Genomic DNA, 22,658 nt, shown 5'->3' on the forward strand with positions numbered 1-22,658 from the left:
CTTGGAATGTTGATGGAAAACATCCATCCCAAGATCTTATTATTGATGACTGGATATGTGCCGAATAACTGAGTGATATTTACATTTTTGGGTGAGTAGTTCATCGAACATAGGCACAATTGACTGATATATGTTATTAAATATCGCTTGTTATCCGTTTGCGTTATTTTAACACTTTAATTCTTTATGGATATTCACAATTTTAATGAAGTAGTTCCGCTTAATGCTGGAAATGTACTTGGAGCTGAGGATAATACACCGATCCAAAAAATGGGAAGCAATCATTAGAAGATCTTTAAACAAGTGGTCTGAATAGCAATTCAAGTTATTTGCTTCTTCTTGCATAGAAGAATATCATTTGGTTCATTTGATTGGACATTTACTTAAATATTTAAAACTTATCATTATCACTAGTAAAATCTTTCAGGTAAGAGTTTGTGGGATGACAGCGTATGTAGCACAAACATCGTGGATTCAGAACTCAACCATCAAAGAAAACATACTGTTTGGTTTACCAATGAACTTGGACAAGTATAGAGAAGCTTTAAGAGTGTGTTGTCTTGAGAAAGATCTTGAAATGATGGAATATGGTGATGAGACCGAGATTGGAGAGCGCGAAATAAACCTCAGCGGCGGTCAGAAACAACGCATAAAACTTGCTAGAGCTGTATATCAGGACATTGTCATCTATCTCCTTGATGATGTATTTTGTGCAGCTGATGCTCGATCAGGGTATTTTATTTTTAAGGTAAAAAAAAGCTAAATCTTCTAGTTTTTTAGATTACAAACAATACAATATAATATTAATCAAGATGCAGGTTACTGATACAATTGGAACATTGGCTGGAGGCAGATTCTGTAATCAGGATGCCATTGCGGCTGTGATTCTCGGCACAGGGAGGAATGCAACTTATGTAAAACGTGCACATGCTATCCCAAAATAGCTTGGCCTTATGCCAAAATCAGGACATATGGTAAGCTTATGAATTATTAGGAGAGTTTCCTATGTGATGTAACTGTCTTACAATGCTACTAAGAAGCAAGTAATGGCTAACTAGTGTCAAACTACATCGTAATACTGTAGGTTATAAACATGGAATGGGGTAATTTCTGATCTTCACACCTTCCTCTAACATAATATGATCAAGGTTTTGATGCTGAAAGCTTAAACCCTGGAGAACAGTAGTGATAATTAATCTATTATTCTATTTGGTTTAAATTACCATTATGAATCTGTAACAACTTTTGATCCTTCTACTATTGTTTACAGATTTTCGAGAAATTTCTTTCTGGCATGTATTTGGGCGAAATTGTACGAAGAGCTTTATTGAAGATAGCCGAAGAGGCAGAGTTTTTTGGAGATACTTTTCCATTTATTCTTAGGTTTGCCACCAAACCTTCACCCGTGGATATCTCCTAATTTTCATTGTCTTTGCAATATATCACTTGTTTTGCTCATCGCTTAAATCTTCATTGTAAAACGTCAATCTGTTTAGTATTAGAGCTTTCATAGTTTTTACGGCTTTTATATTAGGACACCTGACATGTCTTCCATCCACCACGACACAACGCCAGATCTGAAATTGGTTGGAACGAAATTGAAGGATATATGTTGAAGGTACGCATGTATGCATGTTTGCTCTACTCACCATGTTGAAATACAACTTTCATGCCTCACAATTGATACTTTTTCTTATTGATTTCCTTTTTGTCAGGTCTCTAACACGCCACTAAATTAAAGGAAGATCGATGTGGAACTTTGCAACATTGTTGCTTCTTGTGGTGCACATCTTGCTGCTGCTGGTCTTTTAGGAATCCTTAAGAAAATAGGAAGAGACACAATTAAGGTTGGTGAGAAGCAAAAGTCGGTGATAGCACTAGACGGAGGGTTGTTTGAACACTACGCAAAATTCAAAATTTGCTTAGAGAATACGCTGAAGGAAATGCAGCTGATAGTAGGAAACAACCACCAAATCTAGATAGTAAACAAAGTGAAGGAAATAAACCACAATCGAAGTTTAGATGGCATAAAACCAGGGCCAGCAGAAAAGACAGGGAATCATTGTCAAGTTTAAAGAGCACCTGTCTCAAATAAGCCAGCCAAGAAGCACATTACTCATTTTGCGATTGAACCATGATTTTTCAATGCCGGAGAAATTCCATTAACGCCCGCCTGTGTACATCTATTTTGTGTGGCTAACACATATTCTGTAATATAAATTGAATTAAAATATTTGTCTTCCGTAGAAAAAATCTCCATTTTGGAGATTTCCTTGTGAACCTTTTGTTATAGTCCTAGTATCCAATTGCATGTTTGAAGATAAAAGCAAGAGGCCGGCAAGACAGTACGGCAAGACAGTACAAAATTTATTCATGTACTGATATTTGTGTAATGACTTTTGTGAGGTTAATACAACACTTGTTTAATTTAACAACAACATATCTTAGTAAACGTTGCATATTGAAATCAATCTTCAAAGAAATGTAGAGTTTTGCTGGTAAAAGAAAGAGAAATTTTAAAGTTTGATGGATTCATCAAATGCTGCTTGCCTGGTTATCCTAAATATATGGCCTGCCAAATTCCTTACTGTATTTTTCACTTTTTAAGTAGAGTTCTTCAATTTTTTTTTGAAAAATGATTGATTGAGCAAAAGTCCAATTCATTAACTAATAATATTTGATTGAGCAAAAGTCCAATTTGTTAACTAATAATATTTGATTGAGCAAATGGTTTTGTCTGTTCAATGCACGTCCTCTTCTGTGCAGGAATTCTGCACCATATGTTACCTCTTTTGATCATGTATTTTCCAAGACTATGCAAAAATAACTACATGTTAAATAGCTATTAAGTGTTCTTAATAAAAAGATGATCATAATGAAACAACAATATAACATCAAGTTCATTCAAACAAAGAGAAATACAACATGATCAAACATGATAATCTAGAATAGAAATTGAATGATAGGCATTTTGCAGCTGCCTGTGCAACAAGACAGCTCCGAGTCTATGAGCCAAGTCGCATGCCTCTTCATTCGTCATGACATCCCATAATCCATCACTGGTCAGAATGAGACATTCATCGTCTTTTGCACGAGGGAGAAATGTAACTTCTGGTTCAGGAATAATCCATGGCTTCAAATGTCTATCACCTGAATTCTTGCATATTCATCATCTCGATTTGGATACCATATCACAATCAGACATCACTTTATGTAAATCAGTAAATAAAAATTTTCGCAAAGAATGTGCAAAACTATGACTGGAGGTAAGCTTACTTTATGATCCACATATATAGCCAAGGGTTCTTTTCCACGATACAAAACCGCTCTGGAATCACCACAATTTGAAACTATAATATGGGATGAAAAAACAATGGCTACAACAACAGTGGAACCAACCGTTTCTGGTGCAACAGGTTCACAATTAATTTTCCCCTTAACTTCATTATCAACCTTCAAAAAACTATTAGTGAAAGCTTTTTTTCATAAATCTTGACAATCATCCTTGAGACTTGCAATTATTAGACATTACTTGAACAATTCTACTTCCCATTGAGTCCTGCTCATAGAGTCCCTAACAAAAACAACCCTTTACTCCTCAACATCTCTGAAACAACACCAACATCAAGAGGGTTTCCTGACAAAAGATATAAATAAATAAATCAACAAAGTAGCAACCGAATGGGTTACAACCATAACATAAGAATGCTAAAAAAATTTCACTTACATGGTAAACTCGATTACTTCATGCCCATTAACATTACCACCGTCCATCTCTGAATCGAGCTTCGAAAAACAAATTGCAAAGAAATCAGAAGCTAAAAAATGAAAATGGAAGAGGATCAGAAATGGAAGAAATGAAGAAGAAATCAGATGGAAAGACAAAAGAAAATGAAGAAGAAAATGGTTTCAGGAAAAGAAAATGAAGAAGAATAATGGCCGCAGAAAAATAAATGAAGAAGGACAATGGTGGCAGAAAATGCAGAAGAACAAGGGAAGATGTGAGAGATGGACGTGTCAGGGAAATTTGCAGAAGAAAGGTGGAAGGGATGGTGGTGATATTGTGTGTGATAGTGCAGTAAATGATAGTGTAGACAGCTAATCTAACGACCCTTGTTCATTTGAAACCAAAAAAAAAGAAGAAAAAAAGGTCTCTCACGTGAGAGACCTAGGCCATCGCGCACCTTAGACGGCGCCACACACAAGGGTCCAGGTTAACTTTTCCCATCAAGATATTGGCAAGTTAATCGGTAGTGTCACTTAGTTAGAACAAACTCTCAATTTTGTACCCCTCTACTACCATGGGCCGTCATTCTCCGTCATCTCGCCGTCATTCTCCGTCATCTCGCCGTCACCGGAGCAACCGCACCATCTCTCCGCCGCCACGAGAGAAGCAACAACAACATTCGATTCGTGCACATCGGCCAGCTTCCCGTTCACCGGATCCTCCACCTTCTTATCACTCTCGTTCTCCTTCTCCGCGAACTAAACGATTGAAGAAAAATCAGTCCGAACGCGAACGCGAACCTAAACTAGAGCACGATAGGAGCCATGGCAGTAGCAGAGGGAGGGATTCAGAGAGGGAAATAGTTGAGCGTAAGGAGAGGAGGAGAGCTGAGAACGAGGATGATGGCGGAAGGAACGGCAGGTCGTCTAGGTCAAAGCATGAGAGGTCGCCGGAGAACCACCGCAACGGAAGGAGCAGGCACAAGTCTCAGTCGCCGCCCCAGTATCACTCGGCCCAAACTCAGCCTCGTGATGAGGTGTCTGGTGATACCCAACCCTAATTCAAACTATTCTTTCATTCTTTCTGCAATTACATTTATGCTTTGCACACATTTTCTAAGTGTTGGTAGTAACTCTTACTAGGGTGTTACAGGATCAGTTGTTTGAATTTTATGTGTTATTAGAGGTTGATTGAACATATGGAATGTAGGGTTTTGAAAATAATTGCGTCTAGATCCTATATTATTTGGCAAACATATTTTGTGATGAGTAGACTTATAGAATGGAGTGACACATGAATTATCATGCTGTTGATATTTTATATCAGATGCATTTGATTATTGAGTATTCCATGACCTCCTCCTGACGTGGCTTAAAACGTTTTATGTTGCCCCAGAAGTTTCCTAAAAAATAGGTGATTGTTGCCTATTTGGATATTGAAATGATAATTTCTACCCTAGTTATGTGATTAACTGATTTAGGTAATGGCTCAAATTACAGAAATTGTTAGTTACGAACTTGATAACTTGTTCACGATGGACAACCTATTTGAAGTCATTTTGCTTTTGAAAAGTGACATTTACATATGGTGAAGTCACAGAAATGGTTGTAGAGCTGCCCGAATCAGGAATTTGACTGAGATTAAGAGAAGCATTATAGTTGGCCATGCTTAGAAATGAAAATGTAGAGTCTTGCCTTTAGGTATTTTTGGGCATGTGTAAAGAAGACTTGTAGAGGCCTATGAGACTGGAGTAGATTAAATGGAAGGTGGTATCCCTATAGTTTGAGTTAGAGAGAGGCTTATTAAAGCTTTGGCCAAATAATACGAAGAATTTATAACATATTTGAATGATTTGTCCTTTAGACGCATCCTTAGAAAATATTATTTAAGTATTCCATGATTGGTGCCTTTTGAAATGATTGTTGTTACTTCAAGTTGGTGTTCATTGTTATTGACTTTTCTTTCAGAGGAGTTTGTTTTCTTCCGCCTCCTCCCCTGTGGGTTGTGTGGTTCCCAAAACTTTGTTTATTTATTCATCCAATCTTCTTGCGTTAAATATTCATTACCCCTTATTTATCCCAGTCTTGGTCTATTTGCCTCTGCTTTGTTTTTTATAGTTCTGTGCATGTTACGCTTTCATATTCCCTGGGGTTGATTCTTATCTGGATTGCTGTTTAATTTTTGCAGGTAATGAGTTCAAGAGGAGCTGAAATGATGTAAGCTGTTGCTTCAGATTTTATGTTCAATGTTTTTCTCCTGGTTGATGTTGTCCATACTTTTTAATTGTCTATTTTGATGAAAATGCTATATTTTGTAGTAACATTCGTCTTTCAACATTTTTATGTTTGTAAATGTTTAATGAGGGTTGGTGGCTATTATATGGCCTCATGAAATCATTGGAGATGAATCTAAATCTAAAATAATGTGTTTACTTGTAAAGATGGTTCACTAAACCTAATTGCAGTGACTATGGGCCTAAGTTAAGAGAAGCTATACTGTAGTGACATGTGTGCAGATGTTAGATGTAGAAGAATCGTAGAGGACTTAAGAACCTGTCTTGGATTTCTTAGTTTGGTGATTGAATGGAATAAATGAACGAATAGTCGAATATTGATGTTTGGTAGAATATTTATCTTTAAGCTTCTTTTCCTGTAGCTGTTAATTTGTTGGATATCCTTATGAGTTTTTCCTTTGTTCATGTTTTGTTGAATAGTACTACATAAATAGAGCCACTTCATACATTTGATGTAACTTATATCTGTTAAGATTTTCTACGAGAACATTAGAAATAAATTGTGCTTGTAAGATTATAATTTTTAGTCTAATTGGCCTTGAGCTTGAACATGCTACACAACTCCTTTATTTGGTGCAGATATTGCAATGTATATTTGTACTTGAAATAAAATGCAAAGCTAAATAATACATTATTAATTTCTATTTAACTGAATGTAGAAGGTTGCCTACAGTTTCTGTTTGCAAATGAAGTTTCTGTTTGCAAATGAAAAGAGATGAAGTCTCATTGGTTTAAGAGAAATTTAACCATATGAAATGACATTAGCTCGCCACTTGGTTTTAGAGCCTGTGTTATATCCCCTGCTCCGTGCTCCCAACTGTATATTTTCTTAAAGCTTAAAACTTTGTATTGTAGTTGTCATATAAATTGAAATTAGTTGGTGTAGTTTCTGATGACAATTTGGTTGCTGCATTGGTAGGAATGAAGAGGATGATTCCATTATGAAGATGAAGGCTGCTGAAGAGGCTCTGGAAGAAAAACAGAAGGTAACCGTGTTTTTTCAACAAAGAGGGATTCCATATTCAGTTGTCCATCTTCGTTGCTCATTTAGATGCTTATGGAAGAACCATATTTTACCAAGGTTACCACTGTATGGTATAAATATTATTCATCTCAGCACTCTGAACAGAAATGGATGCTTTCTTGTATAGCTACAATTTTTTTTCCTTCTCATTGATTACCTTAATTTTCAATCGGTATCCTCTTCCTTTAAGAAGAGGCTAGAGTGAGACATCCAGTCTCTAGATAATAAGTACACTACTGCCAAATTAGTTTGTGAGACTTTACTCCACCATTCAAAAAGGAAAACAAAAGACAGTTTTAAAAATGAAAAAACAAAAGAAATACAAATGAGGGTTATTTTGATTGAATGTAAAGTAAGATATGTGCCATATGCTTAGTTTGACCATATTAACTAGAGTTGCATTGCAATTCAATTTAAAATAGAAAATCATAAAATGATTTCATAAATTAGAAGCTAACTATTATTATTGTTATTATACTTTTTTTGCAAAGATGTAGATTGGTTCACAAGAAAGAAAATCGAGGGTGTAGATTTTAAGCGACTCATTCCTGTTTGCTTTTCTGAAATATTCTATCGTTTGCAGGTAAAACCTTCGTTCGAGCTATCAGGAAAACTTGCAGCTGAAACCAATCGAGTCAGAGGTGAGAAACTATTTGTTAACCTGTATAACCATCTATTTTGATTTGTTAAGCGAGTTTATGTTTCATTTAATTGTTTACTGAACAGTTCATATTTTTCAGGTATTACTTTATTGTTCAATGAACCACCAGAGGCTCGAAAACCTGATATTAAATGGAGGCTCTATATTTTCAAGACTGGTGAAATGTTGAATGGTAAGCTTTTATTCCTGCTTCTTAAATCTTACATATTCATTTTTTAATATTATTAACCAATGCCCCACCCCTGGCCACTTTTTCCTGTGCCGTACTGCTGAGGTTTGTGTTACTGCTAAGGTTAATCTCTTAATGCTCAGTTTCTAAATGTCTAATTAGTACATTAGCCAATTGCAATTGGAAGGAACTTTTTGTAACTGGACAAGCAATATATAAGGGCTCCTTTTCTCCTTTACATTTATTTGTATTTCTGCTTTCATGCGGACAGTTTCCTTTCTTTTCTACAAATTTTCAATAGTTAATTTTAGTCATACTTTTTTTCTTCAACTCGTGCAGTTAAATTATTGAATAGAAAATCTTCTTCAACGTTTATGGTTCCAAATGGAAATACAAGTTTTTTATCTTCCAAAGATACTTATATTTCTCTGTACTAGCATTTTCCTAAAAGAAATTTATATGATTGGCAGAGCCCCTTTATATTCATCGGCAAAGTTGTTACCTATTTGGAAGGGAAAGAAGGGTTGCTGATGTCCCAACAGATCATCCGTCTTGCAGCAAGCAACATGCTGTTATTCAATTTCGGTATTTATTTATTTCTCTAATTTTACGACCTCCTGAGGCTTCCTTTATTTGTTGGCCTTTTAAGTTCTCACAAAAAACTCAAATTTATTTTCTTATTAGGCAAATTGAAAAGGAGCAACCTGACGGTACATCAGTAAAGCAAACAAGGTAGTACCTGATTTTTTCTTTCTGGGTTACTCAACATATACTGCCAAAGTATTCTGCATGTAAAACCCTAACATCTATGTGATCTGCAACAGGCCTTACATAATGGATCTTGGAAGCACAAACAAAACTTTCGTTAATGTGAGTGATCATTGAATGTCTTTAATTAGTTTCTTTGTCATGTTCATTTAATGTAGTAGCAAATAGTGAGCTGAAGTTGGATGTGGATTATTTATTATCTGATGCTGCTTTTGCAGGATAATCCCATTGAACCTCAACGATATTATGAACTTAGGGAGCAAGACACCATTAAATTTGGTAATAGCAGGTAAGTGACAAGTAGATATTAGTTGATTTTCATTATGTTCAAACAACAAATTCCGTGTTTGATTTAAAAAACATATTAGGCAAATTTGTATCTTTTGCCAGTCTGTGATATTATATTGAGTGTTTTACAATTTCCACTTCCATTGAGTAGATTTTTATTATATGTCTGTTTTAACATATAATATGAATAATTTATTATTAGATTGAAACTGTTATAGTTAGGTGCTTAAGATTGAGGGGTGGAGCTGATGGTTTCAGGTCTTGAAGTTTAGAGTTCAGTAATAAAAAGAATTTTGTAATTTTATAGTGATGACTAATAGGAAAGAAGGATATTTAGGTGATAAGTCAAAAGAAATTTGAAAAACAAATAGAACAATATTTGAATCCATGGAAGTATGGAACTATAACTTGTTATGTCCCCCAGCTGATCCATGGAAACTATCAGTAGTACTGCTTTCAGGCCTCTCTGTAGAAGTTTGTAGCCAAGCACGTCCTTAGGATGTTATTGGATTCAACATTATTAGAAAGTAAGAGATGAATGCAATTTATTCCTCAGTCCAAGGGTTTATTCCTCGGTTCAAGGCTCGTTCAAATAAAGAGGGAACAATTAATTCTCTTCCTTGAATGAATGAGAAAATAGTTAAAAAGGAGTCAGATGGAAACATCTAGAATCACTAAGAAATAATTCTTAGAATTTGGGTTGAATCTAACTCAACCTTACAAAATTGGCTTGTAAGGCGAGGAGTGTCCCCAACCAACATTACAAAATCGGCTTGTAAGGTGAGGAGTGTCCCCAACCCAACCTTACAATATCGGCTTGTAAGGTGAGGAGTGTCCCCACTTATCAACATATCTTCAGGCCATATATTATTTGATTTGAGACTCTTAACACACCTCCCTCACGCTAAGTACTATTGGGCTTGGTGCATGGTATAAATGGTGGGTGGCTTGATAGTGGAAACCTAATAGTAGGTGGCCCAACGAATTTTGAACTCTTATACCATTTTAAAATTTTGGTTTGACATAACTCAACCTTACAACACTGGCTTGTAAGGTGAGGAGTGACCCCACTTATAAACATATCTTTAGACCATATATTATTCGATTTAGGACTCTTAACAATAATAAAAAAAAAAACAAATATACATGGATTTTTCAATGCCTCCTTTCAAGTTGGTGGATAGATATCTATCATGCCCAACTTGATTATCAAATGCTCAAAAGCAAGTCACACCAAGCTTTTGGATCCGCAGTATGTTAAATAGAAGTCACAAAAGGTAAACATATGATTAAGAGGGCGATGTCAGGTCTGGTGTGTGACAAATAAATAAGTTTACTAACCAATCTCAGGTATCTTCCAGTATCAACAGGAGCACTGTTTCTTTCAATAAATCTATAATGTATTTTTTGGTGTAAAATCACAATTCTTTTCTTTGATCGAACCTCCATACCAAAAAAATATCTTAAGAATCCTAAGTCCTTTAGTTTAAATTCTACGGCTAATTTCTCTTTTACTCTTTCCATTTCAACTGTATCGTCTACAATAACTAAAGACGATATCATCAACATAAACCATTATGGCAACGAATTTCCATCACAAGAGATTTTGATGTAGGAAGGCTGGCCGCGCGTATTGAAGAAGAAATCGCGCGTCGGAAAGCATTTCAATAATTAAGAAATTTCTTATTTTAATATTTCAACAATCTTTTATTATTATTTGTTTTATTAAATTCTGTTTTGGATTAAAAGATCATAAGACCCATTAGGGTTTCTTTGTTCTCTGAATTTAAAGACCTTTGGCATGACCATAAGGATTATCTTTCATTATAATAGAATCCAAAGTTTTCTTTATTCCTGGTGGACTCTAGAGTTTATTTACAGGTTTTGCGCTTGCAACCCTATTTTCATTCTAGGTTTAGCGCTGATTATTTCTTTAGGGCTTCCGACTGCGTCAAATCTTTGTGAACAAGGTGGTGTGGTCAACTTCTCTTTGAACATACCTGATAGAAACTGGTTCCAATATGATAAATAAATGAATAACACTTGTTTATAATTGGATATTCTTTAGGGAAATGTTCCCGAATCAGAGATAAAACACACATTTACACACTTGTACAAAATTGAAAAGTTCCCAGAAAACAACCAGGACACGATTTCTGCTAAGGATTTCAAGAGCCTTGGCCTCTCCCCTTCCCAAATATTCGTGAGTTAGTTCTCTCCCTCAATCATTCCAAAATTTTCAACTTCCTATGCTTTTCTCTATTTATTCTAAACGTAAATACTTAGAATTAATAAAACGTAAGCACTTCTTATAATATAATAATCACAACTTAATTGCTCTTTAATGAGAGATCTAACAATACTCCCCCTAAAAATTCACCTTCTCCTCAAGGTTAAAGATTACTTGATAGGATCAATTTAGTATACTTAGACAAATAAACAAGCAAACAGGGAAAGATTGGGAAGGAGATGAATATTGTGATGATAAAATAATACTGAGTTCAAATGGGATCAGTAAGTACAGAGAAATAGCATGAAAAATAGTAAAACTAAGGAAAGAAAGAATGATTAGGCACTTCGAGAGGCCTTAGCTCTCCTAGGGATTCCAAGACTTAATTCATGCATGCTGATGGCACTAATTCTTCTCCTATATGTAGTCTGAGATCTACTTTCTCTCTCCTATGCCAGCTGTCCTCTTTAGTCATGCGCTCAGCACTAATTAGTTAGGATCTTGGGGGTGTGCAGTTGATTCTCTGTGGCCCCATTTCCTGCTCCACTTTCTCTGGCCCCCGCCCTTATTTTCTCTACTGTAAACTTTGTCAAAACTATCAATTCCTCCCCCTTCAAAACTCTCCTTAACCTCAAGAAGGAATCCAGGAAATTCTTTCTTTAGTATGCCCACTGCTTCCCATGAATTTTCAAATTCTGGCAAACCTTTCCATTTGACCAACACCTCTACTTCCCCTTGTGCATTTCTTCTAGTGTACAAAGCTTCTTCAGGACCTGGTTCCAGACACCGATCCTCATTCATACAAGCTAGTAAGGGTTGAGATACTGTATCCAGACCTATGATTAAAGTAGGAGGGACTCTACCATAAAGTGCTTCAAAAGGAGTACTTTTCAAAGAAGCATGGTACTTAGTATTATACCAATACTCTGCCCATGCTAACCATCTAGGCCATTGCTTCGGTTTCAACCCTGTCAAACACCTCAAATATGTCTCCACACATCGATTGACCACTTCAGTTTGTCCATCAGACTGAGGGTGATATGCACTATTGTATTTCAATTTTGTTCTAGCTTTCTTAAATAACTCTGATAAAAAACTACTCAAAAACACTCTGTCCCTGTCAGACACTATGGAACTAGGGAATCCATGCAGTCTCACTACCTCCTTGACAAATAATTCAGCTATGTATTTGGCTGTATAGGGATGACTCACCGGTAAGAAGTGAGTATATTTAGTAAGCCTGTCCACCACCACCATGATGGTATCTATCCCTGCTTGTAGCATTTCCTTGGCTATCTTTTCTATTTCATTTTTTTGATAAAAAGGGTACCTGTACGGTCTCAGGTTTGGAATAGTGGCACCAGTTTTCAGCACAATAGCATGGTCATGCTCTCTAATAGGTGGTAAACCAGCAGATATGTTAAAAAGATCCTCAAATTCTCTCAAAAGTGTATCCCATTCAGATGAGGTTTCCACCTCTGGACCCTTAATCCGACTCCCTTTCAATGACTGTTCATAGAAACCTACTCCTTCATTTGCTAGAGCCTTCAACATGGCCTTCCATGAAGCTTTTCGGTTGCATAAGGAAGGGTCACCCTATATGTTATACTTCTCCCCTGCCGCTTCCCATTTCAAACAGAGTTCCCCAAAATTTGCTTCATTATTACCCAAGTTGGCTAACGAGTCCATGCCTAGTACCATCTCTGATCCTCCCAACTCCATCAAGAAGAAATGTTGTTGAAATTCCACTCCTTGAATCTGAAATTTCAACCCTTCACACACACCTTGATTTCTGACCCTGTTTCCATTTCCTACTTCTATCACATACGCAGGAGTATCCACCAATTTCAACTTCAACTCAGTCACTAACCTAGAAGCTATGAAATTACTTGTGGCTCCTGAGTCAATTAAAGTCAGCCCCCTTCTTTCCCCTATCACACACCACACCTTGAAGGACTTGTTGAAAGTGAACCCTTCTTAATAGAGTAGTGGTTACATAATTTTCTATTATGTGTGTCAATAGAATAGTGGCAGAGTAGTGGAGGACATGTTCCACTACTACTGCTGAGCTGGCCCTAGCTGTTAGTACCTTTGTCAGTATTTGTTTACCTTTTGCTTGCCTTTATATAGCAAGTTTCCTGTATCACTCTAATCAAGAAATACAATGAATATTTCTCTCATCTTATCCATTGCTTAACAAATTCTAACATGGTATCTTGAGCTTCTTTTCGATCCATGGAGTCCATTTTTCTTTCCTCTCAGGTGAAACTTTCTCACCTTATATCTGTCAAACTTGATGACAAAAACTTCAAACAATGGAAACAACAAATTGATGGAGTTGTTCGTGGCCATCGTCTCCAAAGGTTCGTCACTGTTCCGGTGATTCCTTCTCCCTCTCCTTCAGATCCCGCATCTCATAGTGCATTTCTGGAGTGGGAACAACAGGATGCTCTCATATGCACCTGGCTTCTTTCCACCATCTCCGATTCTCTTCTTCCTAAACTTGTTGAGTGTAAACACGCGTGGCAAGTCTGGACAGAGGTGCACCGCTACTTTGACACTCTTCTTTCCACCAGAGCTCGTCAGCTGCGTTCTGAGCTTCGTCGCCTCACCAAAGGTTCGCTCACGATTGAGGAGCTTCTGAAGCGTACTCGTGAGATTAGCGAATCTCTTGTTTCGATTGGGGATCCTGTTCCTCTTCGTAACCTAATCGAAATAGTTCTTGATTCCCTTCCTGAGGAATACGACTCCATTGTCGCCGCCGTCAACAGTAAGGATGAGCTAAGTTCCTTGGATGAACTTGAGTCGTCTTTACTTGCTCATGAGTCGCGACTTGAGAAACATCGCAAAGCTGTTGTTGCGGAGCCAGTGACTATGAATCTCACTCAATCAGCGTCGTCTCCTTCACCTGTTACTACTGGTCAAACTTCTACTGAAGGTTTTCCTCAGGGAACGAGTCACGTCACTGCCAATGCTGATAATCACAACTATAGCTCTCGTGGAGGTCGTTTTGGTCGCAGCAGTGGGCGTTTTGGTCGTGGTGGAGGACGTTTTGCCAAACAATCTTGTCAGATTTGTCACAGGTCTGGACATGATGCTTTAGTATGTTATTATCGTTACTCAAGTGGTGCTGGTTATCCTCAGCAAAGAGCTCCATTCAATCCATTTCATGTGGCTCCCCGTGCTATGCTTCCTGCTCAATTTCCTCATGGTTCTCTCAGAGCTGCTTCTCCTAGATCCACAGCACCACAGGCTTTCTTTGCAGGTACTGAAGCAAGCAACAGCAATCAGTGGTGGTATCCTGACTCAGGGGCCTCTCACCATGTTACTCCTGAAGCCTCAAATGTGTCTGATTCTTCTTTTGTGCCTGGATCCGAGCAAGTCTTCATAGGAAATGGCCAAGGTTTGTCTATCAATTCTATTGGTTCCATGTCTTTTCCTCTACCACACAAACCTCACTTGTCTCTCACCCTTAGGACCCTCTTACATGTACCACAGATTACCAAAAATCTCATGAGTGTGAGCAAATTTGCTCAAGACAATAATGTATTTTTTGAATTTCATTCTAAATTCTGTGTTGTTAAATCTCAGGCTACTTCTGAAGTTCTGCTCAGTGGTCATGTTGGAGATGATGGCCTCTATAAGTTTCCTAATCCTGCTGCATCTCCAGTGTCAAAGCCTTGTCCTAGTCTTCACTCTTGTAGTACTAGCAATAGGTTTATGTGCTCTCCTGCTATAAGCAGTTGTAATCCTTCAAATTATATGCCTAATGCTACACTTCTTTGTAATGATCCTTCTATTAATAAAACTACAAGTCTCTTTTTCAACTCTTCTCTTAATTCTGCCAATGCTAGCACTAATTTATCTTTATCTCATTCTAATAGTCCTACTGCTATAGCAACAAATCCTTATGTTCTGTGGCATACCAGATTAGGTCATCCTAATCATCATGCCCTTGTTCAAATCCTGAAACTTTGCAATCTTACTGTCCCTTCAAAACCTCCTACAGATATGTGTCATGCCTGCTGTGTTGGCAAATCTCACAGATTGCCTTCCTCTTTATCCACCACTGTCTATACTCATCCCTTTGAACTGGTTGTTTGTGATCTCTGGGGTCCAGCTCCTATGATATCCTCAAGTGGCTACACCTATTTTCTTACATGTGTGGATGCTTTCTCTAGGTTTGTTTGGGTCTTTCCCCTCAAACTGAAGTCTGACACTATGCTTCAGTTTATTCAATTTAAGAAAATGGTTGAGCTGCAGTTTAATTGTCCCATCAAGTGTGTTCAAACTGATGGAGGAGGGGAATTTAGACCCCTCACCAAATATCTAACAGATTTAGGAATTGGTCATAGATTCACATGTTCTCATACACATCATCAAAATGGTCTTGTTGAACGCAAACATAGACACATTGTTGAAACTGGTCTCACTCTCTTAGCTCAGTCCACTCTTCCCTTAAAATATTGGGACCATGCTTTTGTTACTGCAGCCTACCTTATCAACAGAATTCCCAGCCCTACCCTTAACAATAACTCTCCCTACTTTAAACTTCTCAACAAACCTCCTGACTATTCCACTCTCAAAGTTTTTGGTTGTGCTTGCTATCCTTTCCTGCGTCCCTACAATTCCCATAAGCTTGATTATAGATCTCAACAATGTATTTTTCTAGGATATTCATCTTCTCATAAAGGTTATAAATGTTTAGCTTCCAATGGTCATATCTACATCTCTAAGGATGTTATTTTTCATGAATCCCTGTTTCCCTATTCCTCTTTATTTTCAGTCTCTTCTACCTCTTCTGTTCCCTCATCCATTCCTCCTTGCCCTTCTTCTATTCCTCCCTTTCCTGCTACTGCTAGCCAGTTTTCACCTCCTCTCTCTCCATCCAATGCTCCCTCTCTCTCTTCCTATAATCCTGATGCCATTCACAGCTCTCCTTCTAGTTCTTCCTCTTCCCCTCATATGGCTGTTCCCTCCCCTGAACTTTCCACTTCTGCAAGTCAGCAGGTGTCACATTCTATCCCACAGCCTCTCACTGCTATTCCTACCTCCTCTCCCTCTATCTCTCCTGCTCTTATCCTCCATGATCCTGCTGAAACTAGCACCATTTCCCCTACTTCCTCCAATGATCCTTCTGAACAGTCTAGCTCACACTCAAATCCCAGCCCCCCTGGTTCACCTTTACCTTTCATTCACCCTGATAATATCCATCCTATGCAAACCAGAGCCAAAAGAGGTATTATTCAACCTAGATTACATCCTACTCTCCTATTAACCCACATGGAACCAAGTTCTGTTAGTCAAGCTTTGTCATCTCCTCATTGGTTACAGGCAATGCAAGAAGAATACAAGGCACTGATGAGAAATCAGACCTGGACATTGGTAAAAGCTCCTATTTCCAGGAGACCTATTGGTTGTAAGTGGGTTTTCAGAACCAAGGAAAACCCTGATGGATCTATCAATAAATACAAGGCCAGATTGGTGGCAAAGGGGTTTCATCAAAGAGCTGGCAGTGATTTCCAGGAGACTTTCTCCCCTGTTATCAAACCTGTGACTGTTAGAATTGTTTTAACCATTGCTGTTAGCAACAAGTGGCCTATTCAGCAGATAGATATTAATAATGCTTTCCTCAATGGCACACTTGAGGAAGAGGTGTTTATGCAGCAGCCTCCTGGCTTTGAAGCTGCTGACAAGTCCCTAGTGTGTAAACTAAACAAGGCCATTTATGGTTTAAAACAGGCCCCAAGGGCCTGGTTTGACAAACTGAAGAGTGCTCTTGTTCATCTTGGTTTTCAAGCAAGCAAGTGTGACCCTAGTCTCTTTCTATTGCATCAAGGCAAGCTTCAAGTCATGATCTTGGTCTATGTTGATGAGTGTGACCCTAGTCTCTTTCTATTGCATCAAGGCAAGCTTCAAGTCATGATCTTGGTCTATGTTGATGACATCATCATCACAGGCAGCTCTGCTCCCTTCATCAACTCTCTCATCAACCATCTTAACAATAAATTCTCTTTAAAACAATTGGGACAGCTTGACTATTTCCTTGGTATTGAAGTCTCCCATCTTCAAAATGGTTCTTTACTTCTGTCCCAAACCAAGTACATTTCTGACCTCCTAACCAAACTGAACATGCTCAATGCCAATGGAATGTCCACTCCCATGATTTCCAGCAGCAAATTATCTAAAGTTGGCTCAGCAAATGTTGAAGATCCCACTCATTTTAGATCTGTTGTTGGTGCATTGCAATATGCAACCATAACTAGACCTGAAATTTCCTTCTCTGTTAACAAGGTGTGTCAGTTTTTATCAAATCCCTTAGAAGATCACTGGAAGGCAGTCAAAAGGATTTTAAGGTATTTGAGTGGTACACTGTGTCATGGCTTGCTCATTCAGCCTGCCCCTGTTCATCAGCCTATGCAGCTTTTAGGATTTTGTGATGCAGATTGGGCATCAGATCCTGATGACAGAAGGTCTACTTCAGGGGCATGCATCTATCTTGGTCCTAATGTTGTATCATGGTGGTCCAAGAAGCAGCAGCTTGTTGCCAGGTCTAGTGCTGAAGCAGAATACCGCAGTATGGCTCAATTGGCTGCTGAACTTATTTGGATACAGTCTCTACTTCAGGAACTTCACTGTCCTATTCAGGTGCCTAAGATTCTATGTGACAACTTGAGCACAGTCACACTTGCTCATAACCCCATTCTCCACAACAGAACCAAACATATGGAGCTAGATATATTCTTTCTAAGGGAGAAAGTTCTCAGTAAACATCTTTCTGTTGCTCATGTTCCAGCTCAAGACCAGTGGGCTGACATTCTTACCAAGCCCTTATCTGCTGCTAAGTTTGTACCTCTTCGTTCTAAGTTATGTGTGTTAGATAAAATCACTTTAAAGCAACCCCCTGCAGCTTCTAAGGGGGACTAATAGAGTAGTGGTTACATAATTTTCTATTATGTGTGTCAATAGAATAGTGGCAGAGTAGTGGAGGACATGTTCCACTACTACTGCTGAGCTGGCCCTAGCTGTTAGTACCTTTGTCAGTATTTGTTTACCTTTTGCTTGCCTTTATATAGCAAGTTTCCTGTATCACTCTAATCAAGAAATACAATGAATATTTCTCTCATCTTATCCATTGCTTAACAAATTCTAACACTTCTTTACTTTGCAAGGACAATTTCAAGGTTTTCAATTCTTCTCCTTCATCTTTCTCAACCTTATGGTCAGTCATCACCTCTTTTTCCGCCTCTTCCTCACTGCTCCCTTCACATAACATTAACTTCCTGTGCTTGAACTTACAAACATGCTCCCTATTCCATTTGTCACCACATTTGAAACACAAGCCTTTCTTACTGTGTTCCTCTAATTCAACTGGGTTTAACCTTCTACCCTTCAACTTATCATGGGTAACTGGACCCCCTTTTTCCATGTCCTTCCTGGCTCATTAAATCACCGGGGTCCTTGAATTTTACAGTTCCTCCTCTATCCTTCCATGGGGCTCCTCTTCTCATCACCACCTCGTTCTTCTCATCACCATATGGATCTTCTCCTTTGAAGAGTGGAATCTCCAACCTCCGCCTACTTCCGAAGAATCGGGGACCGGTTCCACCTCCATGACGGTTGTGACGTGGTCGCGACTCCCTTGACAACGCACTCCGGTCACTACCTTCATTGACCTCTTCCTCCTCGTAACCTCTCCCATTTCATCTACGATTCCGAGCAGGTCGCTCTTGAATCAGTTGTCTAATCTGCTCTACCGTCACCTACGGTCGTGCTTGTTGCTCCAACACCAACTCACGAATTTGTGCCATAGTTCCTTCGAAGCTATCCATCCTCTGTTCGATTGTGTCAACTCTGTTTTCCATAATGCTTCATGTAATGACCATTCAGTAGGTAAAGACCATTCAGTAGGTAAACGTAACCAAGGCTCTAGATACCAAATTGATAGGATCAATTTAGTATAGTTAGACAAATAAACAAGCGAGTTCAAATGGGATCAGTAAGTACAGAGAAATAGCATGAAAAATAGTAAAACTAAGGAAAGAAAGAATGATTAGGCACTTCGAGAGGCCTGAGCTCTCCTAGGGATTCCAAGACTTAATTCATGCATGCTGATGGCACTAATTCTTCTCCTATATGTAGTCTGAGATCTACTTTCTCTCTCCTATGCCAGCTGTCCTTCAGTAGTGCACTCCTATGCCAGCCGTCCTCTTTAGTCATGCGCTCAACACTAATTAGTTAGGATCTTGGGGGTGTGTAGGTGATTCTCTGTGGCCCCATTTCCTGCTCCACTTTCTGTGGCCCCACCCTTATTTTCTCTAGTGTAAACTTTTTCAAAACTATCATTACCCAAGTTTCAACCAGAGACCCAGAATTTGAATTCAGCCACCTCTCTCCGGGTTTCTCATCATAGTTTTCTTCTTGCACATTTTCCTCCAGTAACATGACTTGAAATTATTTGTTTGAACATACACGTCCTGGGCTAAACTTTTCATCTCATTGAGAACACAGTCCTTTACGTGATTTATCTTACAATTCTACATCCGTCAACCCTCTAAAGCCTCCTAATAATATAATTACTGCCACTTTCTATAAACATAACTGCTCCTTGATAAGAGGTTTAACAGTACTCCTCCTAAAGATTCACCTTGTCCTCAAGATGAAGAATTGCCTAAGTGTCCACCGGGGTCCCAGAACCTGAATTCAGCCACCTCTTCTATTAGCCTCTCATCATAGTTCTCATCTTCCACATTTCCTCCAATAAGAAGACTGAAAATTGTTTGTTTACAATTACATGTCTTGGGCTAAAGTCAATGACGACCATAAGTGTGAGGCTTTTATACTAGAATTGTTTGTACCTAAGATTGATGCACGGACTGCCTTTTATAGTGAGGTTCTAGGGTTTACAAGGACATAGAATCTTCTGTTTGTTACAGCTTCCTCTTAGGATAGGTGTCAGAAGGTTCTTGGAAGTACAATCTGAAGGTCTCCAAGGTCCTGTCAGCTCTGATGAGGTGTACTTCTAGGGCAAGTCCATTTCCAGACTGATGAGTACTACAACCTTCTTTGTTGTCACTAACCTTATAGGCTTGATGATGTGTCCAACTGTCTTCTTGATCCAACAATCCCCGGATGTTTGACCGGTCTCGATCTAAAGTTACTAGGGCGTGACCATTTTGTGGACCCAAAGTCCTTGGATCATTTATTGGGTGTTGATGTTCTTGACTGTCTCCTAGGACCGTTGGATGGATTTGACGGTCCGTGTAGGTGGTCCGTTTCCGGGCTTTGTACGATGTTGGAGCTACCCAGACCTGAACAGTTTCTAAAAGTTTCTAAAACATAGAGTACATGAAAATATAATATGATTGCTTGTCATGAACCTAAAAAGGGATTTTTTTATTTTATTTTTTATATTTAGACATTGTTGTCTTGCCTCGATGATTTTTCATGTGACTGATACAATATTCCTTGCTAGAATTAATCAAGTGTCTGTTAATGCAATGAATTTTCTTCCTTTTCTTGTGTTAGTTCAAATGCAAGAAATTTCTTAGACTATCTCAATTAGGGTTTTTTAAAATGGAGTTGCCATGTCTCATATAAGAACAGTTATTTATTATTATGAAATTTAATTCTTAAGATAAAAGATTAATTTCTTAGAAGGGACTTTGAAGATATGAGATTATTTGTGGGGCCTATTTTTAATTTTCAAGAGTTCTACTATTAGAGTGAAAACTATTATGAGCTCATGGATTCAATGCGGTATTGTAAAGTCTAACAAAGATAAGTTAAGAATCCAAAAGGAGTTATACATTTAGAAGCATGATGTAATGCTTATGCCATGTTCACCTAAAAACATATATATTTATATTTACAGTTTTTTCTTGCAACATATTAATATTATTGTTGAATTGTTTGTTTTTTCTAATTTCAGCCGAGAATATGTATTACTGCACGAGAACTCCGCTTCGTGAGAAGTGACCTCCAAATCTGTTGCATCATTAGAAGTGAGAAAAACAGCACTGTACCAGTAGTTTTTCTAATCAAGTCCAACTTTTGTGTATTCCCTCTTTTGATTAAGATTATAGCCAGTTATGAGTTTCTTGGTATTTATACAAGATACAGATTGAGTATTTCATGTCAACTTGTACAATACAATCTTGAGGACTGTCAAATGAGAATTTCAGATCCTTGCTTAAAGCAAAATGCCCCTTCTGGCCTTCTGATGATATGCAAAGGGAAATATTTATTTTGATATTCTCGCCAGACTTTTCTATAACACATTTTATGCTTAATATCGTTGAGTTTGTAAAATTAGACTTATAAAAGGATATTTGAATAAAAAGAGTTACATACTTCTATCGCATTGTTAATGTATATGATTCATAAATCTATATCTTAACTAGCACATCAAATTTTTATATTAGAAAAACGATTGAAGTGAATTTTAAAAAATCTGATATTAAAGGAGTCTTCTATCTTTTTTACTTTAGTTTGAATGCTAATACTGAAGATATTAAGAGTCAACATTAAATTGATGTGATGTTGGTATGGATGATCATGATATGGTATTATTTAGAGAGTATAATAAAAAAACTAAATAGGATCACGTCATAACACAAATTACATAAGAGAATTTCTTTGGCCACCTCCCAACCTTCTAGCTCACCTCTGGTGAAAAACCCAGAATACCCCTGACTTCGGAAATGAACTTCCGAAATGCAGGAAAAAGGTGTTTTCGGAGATGCATCTCCGAAAGAAAGCGCCTTTTTTTTTTAAAAAATTTGACTTATTTCGGAAATGCACTTCCGAAAACACCATTTCGGAAGTTCATTTTCGAAATACTGCGCGTTTTGCAGATTAAGCAAAACAGCCCCCTCCCCCTAATCATTTACCCTAATCTTCTTCCAAACTCACACCCCAAGAGATTTTTGTGCAACCCAGTTCCAAGCTACCTCAAAGGCTCCAACTACTTGCTCTATTACATTCAAAAGTCCTCAAATCCATTCAATCGGTAAGCATTTTGATTTTAAGATCTATGATTAAAATGTATATTAGGGTGTTTACAAATAGCAAAAAATGTATTAGGTTAGGTTTATACTGATATTTAGGATGTTTAGAATGTGTAGACATAGGTTTGATGTTTGGTTATGGGGTCTGCCATGGGAGTTGCAGAAAACTCCATCGCAGGGGTGTTTCGGAAGTTCATTTCCGAAAACACCTCCATCCCAGTTTTCGGAGATGAACTTTCGAACTGTATCAGAATTTCAATTATTTTTGTTTCTTCTTTTGTCTCGCATATTAATCGATTTCAATTGTTTACAGGAACATGTCAGGCAACCAACCAGCACGCATCAGACAGGGGAGAGAGTCTCAGACTGCGTCGGCTAGACGCGAGCGGGCGGCGGCGCAGCTGGCGTCGACCCAGGGACGGGGGCAGGGCCGGGGACGCCGTGTGCGAGTTCCCGTGGACGTGGGAGAGGGTACATCTGCTTCAGGAT

General features: G+C 38.1%; 1 protein-coding gene and 1 pseudogene across 1 annotated transcript; both read left to right on the forward strand.

Annotated features, from left to right (window-relative positions):
* The first annotated feature begins 517 nt into the window (after positions 1–517).
* LOC131641639 (hexokinase-1-like) lies at positions 518–1,979 on the forward strand (annotated as a pseudogene).
* Positions 1,980–4,165: 2,186 nt separating this feature from the next.
* Positions 4,166–21,412, forward strand: LOC131641641 (FHA domain-containing protein DDL-like). Its single transcript, XM_058911939.1, has 10 exons — positions 4,166–4,763; positions 5,915–5,943; positions 6,940–7,006; positions 7,628–7,685; positions 7,785–7,877; positions 8,345–8,459; positions 8,559–8,606; positions 8,699–8,744; positions 8,861–8,931; positions 21,092–21,412. Exons 1-10 carry the CDS (start codon positions 4,302–4,304, stop codon positions 21,129–21,131), a joined length of 1,029 nt encoding a protein of 342 aa, XP_058767922.1. The 5' UTR covers positions 4,166–4,301; the 3' UTR covers positions 21,132–21,412.
* The last annotated feature ends 1,246 nt before the right edge of the window (positions 21,413–22,658 follow it).

Source organism: Vicia villosa, unplaced genomic scaffold (genome assembly GCF_029867415.1).
Source record: "Vicia villosa cultivar HV-30 ecotype Madison, WI unplaced genomic scaffold, Vvil1.0 ctg.003894F_1_1, whole genome shotgun sequence".
NCBI classification, from domain to species: domain Eukaryota; kingdom Viridiplantae; phylum Streptophyta; class Magnoliopsida; order Fabales; family Fabaceae; genus Vicia; species Vicia villosa.